The sequence below is a fragment of the Lycium ferocissimum genome, chromosome 9, assembly GCF_029784015.1.
Source record: "Lycium ferocissimum isolate CSIRO_LF1 chromosome 9, AGI_CSIRO_Lferr_CH_V1, whole genome shotgun sequence".
Taxonomy (NCBI): Eukaryota; Viridiplantae; Streptophyta; class Magnoliopsida; order Solanales; family Solanaceae; genus Lycium; species Lycium ferocissimum.
The window spans coordinates 29,384,117-29,393,166 of record NC_081350.1 but is presented as its reverse complement, the minus strand read 5'-3'; the positions used below and the strand labels follow the sequence as shown (position 1 = coordinate 29,393,166).

Sequence of the window (9,050 nt, the reverse complement as noted above, 5' to 3'; positions counted from 1 at the left end):
TACATGGCGTGTTGCCTAATGTATCGAGAAGATGTGGTGCTCAAGGACGTGAATGCTGTTGTATCCATTATCAAAACCAAGCGTAGCATTCAATTTGTTGATTGGCGTCCAACAGGCTTTGAATGTGGTATCAATTACCAGACTCCAATTGTTGTTCCCGGAGGCGATTTGACCAGGGTACAAGAGCAGTGTGTATGATATCCAATTCTACTAGTGTTGCTGAGGTTTTCTCCAGAAGTGACCACAAATTTGATCTAATGTATGCAAAAAGAGCCTTTGTTCATTGGTATGTTGGTGAAGGCATGGAGGAAGGTTAATTTTCTGAAGCCCGTGAGGATTTAGCTGCACTTGAGAAAGATTATGAGGAGGTTGGTGCTAAATATGGGCAGGGTGAAGAGGGCAGTGAAGGAGAAGAATACCAATGAGTGGGAAGAGTGGGAGTGTGATGGATCATTAGATGGTTTTTTATCACCTTTTTCTTGATTTCAGTTTATGTTATTTAGTACTGGTACAATAGTTGTAAAAAGAGATCTCCCCTTTATACATGTACCACTGCTTAATTTGGTTATGTGATAAACATACAATTTTTCATTGGATAATAATATATGAATTTTTTTGGAAGACAAAAAGTGTGATAAAGATGAGATCGTATAGAATAAATATTCATCAAATTTAATATTTTATTTTTTATTTTTTCCAGTTGGGCCTTGAAACAAAATGAATAATCTCTGAGGATATTTGCGGATTGAAATTTTTTTAAGAAAAAGAGAATAGTATTCAATCCGTATCCAAGTCACTGGCTATCAACTTTTTCATTTGCCTCCAACTTTTGGGGGTTTGTGCTTGATTTGGCCTTTCGAGTTAAGTTCCTAATTTTTTACTCAGCCATGACCCTTATAAATAATCTCTTGTAACCATGCTGTCCTTGTTTTAGTTGTGACAAAATATTAAATTCAATTATATTATATATGTTGTACATTATATAACATTGATGCAAGTGAAATAGTCCGAGCAACAACAACAATAACAACAACATACCAGTGTAATTTCACAAGTGAGATCTGAGAAAGCTATAGTATACCCAAACCTTATCCCTTGTCGTTGTGATAGAGAGGTTGTTTCCGAAAGACCTCGGCTCAAATATCGCGCATCAAAGCCGCTTAAACAAAGAAAATACACAATTAAAGAGGACATAACAAATAATATGGAAAACATTACATAGTAATCAACAGAAGAAAACAATCATAAGGAGTTGGATAATCAAAGGTATGAAACTTGCATGTATAAACAATAGCGAGAGCATTAAGAAGCTAGATGAAAGCGTACTATACATTATACAACAAGGAAGATCGTGTCCCTCTTAAGTTATTAGTGGATCATTGGTACGGTAATTCCTGCTCTATAATTGACTAACTCGAGTCTGTGAAAAGATTTCTTGGCCAGAATTTCGTAATGTAGTAGGACTTTAGCAAACTATTCGAACATTAAAACGCGTATTTCTTTAAATAGGAGCTATGGATTTCTCAGAGTTTAAATATATTGATATAGAATTGTTTCAAACAAGGCGGAGCTGCCTTGCATCAGAATCCTAATTCCTCACAAAACTATCGTAGGGGCATTTTTATGCATTTTCATTTTATTTATTTAATCATTTATTTACAAGAGTGATTATTCATTTAAATCCAAAAAATTGTAATTTCGGAATGCTACTAAATTTAGTAAATGTAATTACTTTTATAGAAGTATTAATTTTTTAAAGAAGTGCAATATTATATGTATTATATATATATTCCGTGAATTTAGTGTTATTGAGCATAAATATATCTATATGACCCAAAAGCGGAAATCTTGAAAATAACACTGAAAGTAGGGCTACATATTGGTCGGTTCGGTTCGGTTTTGAAAGTTATCGGTTCAACTTATCAGTTATCGGTTTGTAGACATGTTAAACCGTTAAGATATCAGTTAATGGGTTATCGGTTAATCGGTTGATGTTTGTTATCGGTTTAACCGTTAAGATTTCATACAAAAAAAAAAATCAGGAACAAAGAACCCATTTCAAAACTGAAAGTAGCTTTAGCTCCTAAGACTATGCTGAACAAAATAATACAATTAAACTATGAAGGACTTAAACAAAATTGGACCAACTAAAGGTGTGATTTTATCAAACTTGTCACTACAAACACCAATGCATATGGGAAATAAGAAACATTCTTCAGGCATTTACATAACATTAGTTAGCAATAACTTGTCTAGCACCACCAGAGAAATACGAAACACAGAAACAAGAGTGAGAATTGAAAGCAATGTAGATTGTAGAAGAAGTAAAAGATAGTTTACGTTGGGCTTGCGTCTTGCGAGTTGGAGGAGAAGGGTTTCTGAAGTTAAAATCGCCGCTTGAGAGAAAGAGTTTATGAAGTGGAAATCAAGTGAACCCTAAATCTAGTTAAGTGACTTTATACATGGAAGGGTAGAATTGTAATTAAATAAATGGTTATCGGATTATCGGTTCACCCGTTAACAAAACTGGCGAAACCGTGACCCGACCCAATAAACCAATAACCACGGGGCTTCACCCGATACCCAAACTAGTAATCCATTAACCCAAACCATTAACTCAATAACCCAATAATTGATTCGGGTTATTGATTTAACCATTAATATGCACGGCCCCTAATCGAAAGTGATCAATATATATATATAAATATAAATATATATATATATATATATATATATATATATATATATATATATATATATATATATATATATATATTAAAAGCATGAACTCTTAACTTAAAAGTTAAATTACTAAAATACCCTTCTTATTAACTTCAATATCTTTAATGATTAAAAATAAATAAAAATATCAAATTTACTGGAAGGGGTGTAATCTAATGTAACTAATGGTTTCCTCATTTGGTTTCTAACCGTTGCAATTGTTGGTTGGAATGTTTTGAGTGAAAAAACTGACTTTTAATTATATAAATGATCCAATATATTAATAGACATACCCTTTATTTTTGGCATTGTAAAAACTTAGATGAGCCACATTCAGTTTTGTCCCTGCCTTTTAAATTAATCATTATTACTCCCGAGTATATGGATGAAACGTCAACTGGAGGAGAAAACAAATTAAGAGAAGAAAAGACTGATGGATTTTCACAGAAAGACTCCCAAACAAATTGCATTATTTGCAAGGTTCTAGGTAATTTTTATTCATAAAGAAAATATATCTATATTAATATTTTTCTCATGTTACTTTTTTGTAGTATTTACTTAAAAATTTTAAGAAAACATATACTTATTATTTTATAAAAACATTAGATTAATAGGGAAAAGTTGTAGACAATCCGTAAATCATATTCAGAGTTACTTTCATATTAAATATTCACCTTCATGTTTATGTATACTGAAAGAATTTGTATTTAATTACTTTAAATTTTATTTTATAATTCAAATTAATATTTCATTTGATTTGAAGTGTCTTTTCTAAAAGATTGTATCTTCTATAAGTAACTAAATATTTCTTTGAAATTTATTCAATTGTTGGCTTTAGTGAAAAATCATGTGTATTTAAAAGTTCTATCCTGCCCTCTTCATCTACAAAATGAAACGGTGTCTGACTTTTGATTAGGGATTCTCAAAACCGTCAAAGAAAATGGAGTATTGATATTTTGTGTTTACGAGAACTGACCCTGTGCTCAAAATAAATTTTCTACTCTTGATGCTATTTTCTTATGTGTTGTTTTTTCAACAAACAAATATAACATTCATCTTCAATTTTTCAACAAAATCAAGTTATTAAGCATTTTGAGTATGATTTTTCCTATTGTAAGGTTGAGCGTTACGGTCCTTTAATTTAATTTGAATTGATCACGTCATTTTATTTGTATAGAACGAGAAAAGTTTGTACACAATATCTGAAAGATAAGGACATGTTACATATAACGTAGGAAAATTAAACATGCCAAAGTATGACAAACAGATACACAAAATGTTAAATAAACTTAACCAAATTAGTTGTTAACCATTCTTTACATTTTTGTCGTAATTCTCGTGATCAAAGTAGAATTATTACTCTGGACCTTATTCTTTTATGTGTGTTTTTAGATAATAATTCAAACATGTTTATCATTCCTCTTAGGCTACATTTTCTTAAAAATAATGCAGAAATTTTAAACATGCAGCATTTATTATCATAGTCTATATTGCTCGTATTCACATGTAAAATCTGTTGTTGAAATATCTAAAAACAGGAAAAAAGTCAAGTTGCATATTTGATATATTAAAGTAATTATTATCGTTCGAACATTGGTTTGTTACATTGAGTTTCATTATTAGCATAATCTATATTATATTAAAAGCGCGAGGGGTCTTAAAAATGTTGATTGAACCTCCATTAAAAGACTGTACAATATACAAAATTGTCATTTACTATTTTGCTCAAATTATTATTTAATTCTCGCTATAATATTTCACCTATTTAAATTTTTGGAAAAGTTAAAAACCCCACCTTTATTTTTGGAGTTCTTGACTTTGGCGAAACAAAAAGTAATAAATAAGGAAATAACCAATAAACATGCCTCATCAGTAACAGAATTTTGGCTTGATAAAAAAGTCTGAATCCAAATGTATTAGATAAAAAAAAACGTTTGCATTAGGACCCGCCGTTAAATGCCTTTGTAAAAAGACTAGCCAGGGAAGCCTGTGCGAGCCCGACATGGTTTACAGTGATATTTTAGTCAAGGAATGTATATAACAGATGAAAAGAAGTCTTTCAAAACAAAGTTGAGAACAATGTTTTGTACAACTTCCGAAAAAGTCATGATAGTCTCTATATTGTAGGCATATATACAAACGGTATTCTACGTACCATCACCTTAGTTATAATTACATAAACTTGGGAGCTTGAAAAACTAAAAATATACATTCCAAAGTTGATGCAAATCCCTTGTTTGTCCATTTGCAGCCAGCCATTTGAAACCTCAAGTGAGTGACATGAAAACCTTTCGAAGATAAAAAGAGTTGGAGCCGTAACCTGGTGCAATACAAATTATAGTGTTTCAAAGCCATTTTCAAGTACCAAAGTTTAAGAAGTTAAATTGCAGAGGAAAACGTGAAAGATGGGAAGCGCAAAGAGATTCTGGTTTGAAACAGATAGGTTAGACTAAAAAGAAAAATAAACACATGTAACAGTTAAATCACTTCGTAACCTTTCAAACTAAGTTTTGACAGAGGATGCCAATATCCGATTAGCTGATATTTCTCAATGTTGATTAATTATATAAGAAAGAGCCAAAATTAGTGGGAGAACTTCAACATTCATCATTATCCTTGTAGTTGAAGTAATTGTGGTCACAACTTGTAAAACATGCATAACAGAACGATCACAACTCAAAGTAAATTAGGCTTGTACTATAGCATCTTCTTTCAAAAACATGTAGAAGAAACACAAATCCATTAGCATGGGCAATGTTCTCAAGTTCTTCTTTAAGAATAAAAATCCATGTTATTGTTAGATCATCAATTAAGTAAGATTAAGATGACTGCCTATTCAAAAAAGATGTAACTAATATGTTGTTATAAATACATCTTGCATGGAAGGTACCCAAATTGGAAACCGAGGTAGCGAGAAGCAGAAACCCAAGGTGACCTATGTTGGTCTTGGCAAAGATAGTTTGAATCCAAATATTGTGGGATGTCTCCAAATATTGTGGGATGTCTTGGTAACAATTTCTTTGTTCACCGGATAAGAGAGGTGAAATATCTTGTTTTCACCTATATGCTCTTTCCTCTATACTATTATACATGCTTTAGTAGGATTGAAGGTGGAACATATTATAGTAATTGACGATGTAGAAACACTGAAATCAAGATAAATGCAAGACAGATTAAATATAAGCTTCATATTACCATAGAACATGGAAACCACCTTTCTTATCCGTATGAGTCTTTCTATTCATAGGTAACAGAAAGCTAACGTGCAAACTTGAAGGTAGCACTTCGTATTACCACAAAACACCAAACATATTCAGGTGACCTCAAACAATAACTTTTTACATTATTTTCTTCATTTATGTTTTCAACAATTGAAACATTTTCAAGAGTAAAGTAACATGATCAATTAAAATAGTTACTAAGGAATTCTACGATTAAGGATTCAGGGCTTGTCAAAGAGTTGATTTTTTACTCTTCTTGTGTTTATCACTTCTCTATCGATGTCAAGTAACAAATCAAGTTTTGGGACAACATTTTTTCCTTCTTCCGCAAAAAAGGCACTAAGTTATCCAAAAATGAATCATCTCAATCATAAACTTTTTAAATATTTTTGTTCAATCACTAAGCCCATCACTACTGCTCAAAAGGACCAACGTTCTCTATGATCATTCTCGAAAGAACCAAATTCTCTCTAAGTTACAGAAAGTTACCTTTTCTGAAAGCTTCTTTTTGTTTCATGTCTCTTTTGACTTCAAACTATAACATAACAATTATGATCATATAAGTAGTACTTACAAAAAAATTAATATATAAGTAGCGAGACAGGAAAGGTGACAATCATTGTTACAAATGAATAGACAAATTTTCAGCTTAAACAAACAGAAGTGAATACCTTGTAATAGTGGAGCACTTGTGAGTTGTTAAGTTAGAATGCAGGGTACCTAATATACCCTTTTGATGTATGAAGTATCTTCCTAGTTGTGTAAAAGTCAGAGCAACATAGAATTACCGTTAGATTCATGTGACAAAAGTTCAATCTTCTTCCCTTGATCAAGAACCTGCAATTTCGTAATTCACATTAACCAGTCACATTAAAGTTTCTTGGATTTTTCCAATTTCCAATTAGGAAATCAAGTCTTTTGAAAGAGTATAATCCAAAGAGGAAGTAAGTTTAGTCTATCTCCTCAACATTTTCCATCATCACAACTTTAACTTCTGAAACCTGAGTCTGCGGTTATTAACTTCCTCTAGATGATCCACAGAGTGTTGTATTTGCTCCTTAAGTTTGTGCATGTATGTTATTGTTATGGTGAAGACAGATAGCATCTCAATACCCTCAATCAAAGAGGAGGAGGAAGTAGGAAATAATAAAGAAAACGTAAGTTATACAAATTCCATGTTCAAGTAGCTAGCAAAACTTGAACCCAGCTTTGCTTCTTCCATATTTAATGGTATACTCCTCCTTAGTTCTCTCGAGAGATTTAATTAGGATTTGTTAGCCAAGAGATTACGACAAATTACAAAGGACAATCATTGTTCATTTCTCTAAAATGCATTTCATGGTTACTACAATTCTGTGAGATCAAAAGGAAATCCGTCTATATCTAGAAAGTGAGGGTAAAAAATGACCCAACTCTTGTCAAACAATGCATCAAAGATAACTTCATTGGGTAGTTTTTATAACACCTTATTCAAAAGAAATGCCTATCAAACGTATGCACTATTCTATTAATGGCTGGTCACTTCCTGTGAGTCTCTTTTATCATTGAAGGTTGAACATCCCATATTCAGAGAAAATATCCCTACTGTCAGTAATATAGTTTAGGTGTTTAAAAGAATTCTCAACTTGTTCGCGTAGTTGGTTAGACTTTTAAGATGGCTGATGTATACATGCATTTCTGTAAATTACATTAGTGAATATGTTTCTATCTATTAAAAAGGAAGAGGAGAAAACATGTATCAAAAACTTCAAAAATAAAGTAAGAAGCAAACTTCTTTTCTCAAGTGCAGAAACAGGCACTGACCATGGTAAAAAGTTCATATTCCCTTGCAGACATATCATAAAACACCCTTGGTGCATAGTCCATTTCAAAATTCTAGACATTTTTGATTGCTTGGGTTTTTCATTTATTCTGCACTAATTGTTGTTAACAATTACATAATTCATCAAATAGACACAATGTATGTGCAAATCAGACAGAATCACTAATGCATGTAAAAACTCTAGCAAGACATTTTATTAAAAAAGAATAGGGAACTAACCTATACACAAAATAGAAGTAGAGGAAGAAGGTGTTAGGATTAGAGAAAGACCTGAAATTAATCCAATCAAATCTCTAAAAGGAAGTGACAACTGATATTTTCCCAATTCAAGAGAAGTTTCAGTTATTCTCAAGTGCATTCTTGTATAGCCAAAAAGATAACCAAAGAAAATGTTTTATTCATGAGCAAATGAGGAAAAAGCTCCATGACACATGTCCAGAAACTTGCAAAAGCCTTCCAAGATCCAAGTAAAGCAAAAATCAGAAGCTTTAATTAAAGATAACAAACGAAAAAACACCAACAAAAGAAATTGTTTACACCAAGTAATGGAGAAGAAACAAAAGAGAAACAGAACAAATGGAATAAAATAGGGCAGAGAGAAGATGGTACCTTACCATGTAACACCATGGAGAAGACAAATGAACAGAGAAGAAGTAGCTAGAAGTGAAAGTGTAAGCTTAACACGTGTCACCGCAGAGAACATGAAAGGGCTGCAATTGAAGAGCGAAATACTAAAATACCCATGACAAACAACTGGAACAGTAATGCACAGAAGATGTAGACAACATATAAGTGAATTTTGTAAATAACTTGAGTATGATGAATTGATTTTGGTAGTAATAAATTTACTAACCCATAAAATTATATTGATCTCTGCCATCGAAATATAAACTTCATAATTCTAGACTCTAGATAGTTGCACAAGGCAAGAACTTCAAACTTAACAATAAAAACTCGACTGTTACGAAAAGCAGTAGCATTCGTCAATTGTTAAAAAAAATGCAACAAAAAGACTAACACGGTTTAAAAATAAAACCATATCCGTCACAAAATAACCAACATTATACTCTAAACACACAATAAATGTACTTTTATTAACAAAGGAAAAAAAAAAAGATGTATGCTTAATCCACAGAATTAATAAGAAATTAAGCAAAGAGGGCAGGAGAGATTGGTACCTCATCGTGCAATACCAACTGACCAAAAGAAGGAACATGAAAGAGTTGTAAGTGAAATCAGGAATACAGTAAAATACCCATGATAAATAACAGTAATTTCAAAAATGC

General features: G+C 31.8%; 1 protein-coding gene across 5 annotated transcripts; it reads right to left on the bottom strand.

Annotated features, from left to right (window-relative positions):
• Window positions 1-4,759: 4,759 nt before the first annotated feature.
• On the bottom strand, window positions 4,760-8,822 carry LOC132030196 (uncharacterized). 5 transcript variants are annotated; one of them, XR_009408002.1, is made up of 3 exons: window positions 8,035-8,822; window positions 6,731-6,779; window positions 4,760-5,041 (listed from the first exon to the last, which is right to left on the bottom strand). XR_009408002.1 is itself a non-coding variant. In XM_059419721.1 (3 exons), exons 1-3 carry the CDS (start codon window positions 8,642-8,644, stop codon window positions 4,838-4,840), a joined length of 519 nt encoding a protein of 172 aa, XP_059275704.1. In that variant the 5' UTR covers window positions 8,645-8,822; the 3' UTR covers window positions 4,760-4,837. The 5 variants fall into 5 exon arrangements, 1 of the variants encoding a protein (XP_059275704.1); XM_059419721.1 differs by having other exon boundaries at window positions 8,379-8,822; XR_009408003.1 differs by lacking the exon at window positions 6,731-6,779.
• Between the last annotated feature and the right edge of the window lie 228 nt (window positions 8,823-9,050).

Bases quoted from the DNA above. Each gene is read 5' to 3' on its own strand.
- LOC132030196 (XM_059419721.1), bottom strand. From the start codon at position 8,644: ATGGCAGAGATCAATATAATTTTATGGGTTAGTAAATTTATTACTACC. The intron at 6,780-8,378 runs GTAAGGTACCAT...ACGAAATTGCAG, and splicing joins CTTCTCCATGGTGTTACATG to GTTCTTGATCAAGGGAAGAA. The intron at 5,042-6,730 runs GTAATTCTATGT...GTATTGCACCAG, and splicing joins TTTGTCACATGAATCTAACG to GTTACGGCTCCAACTCTTTT.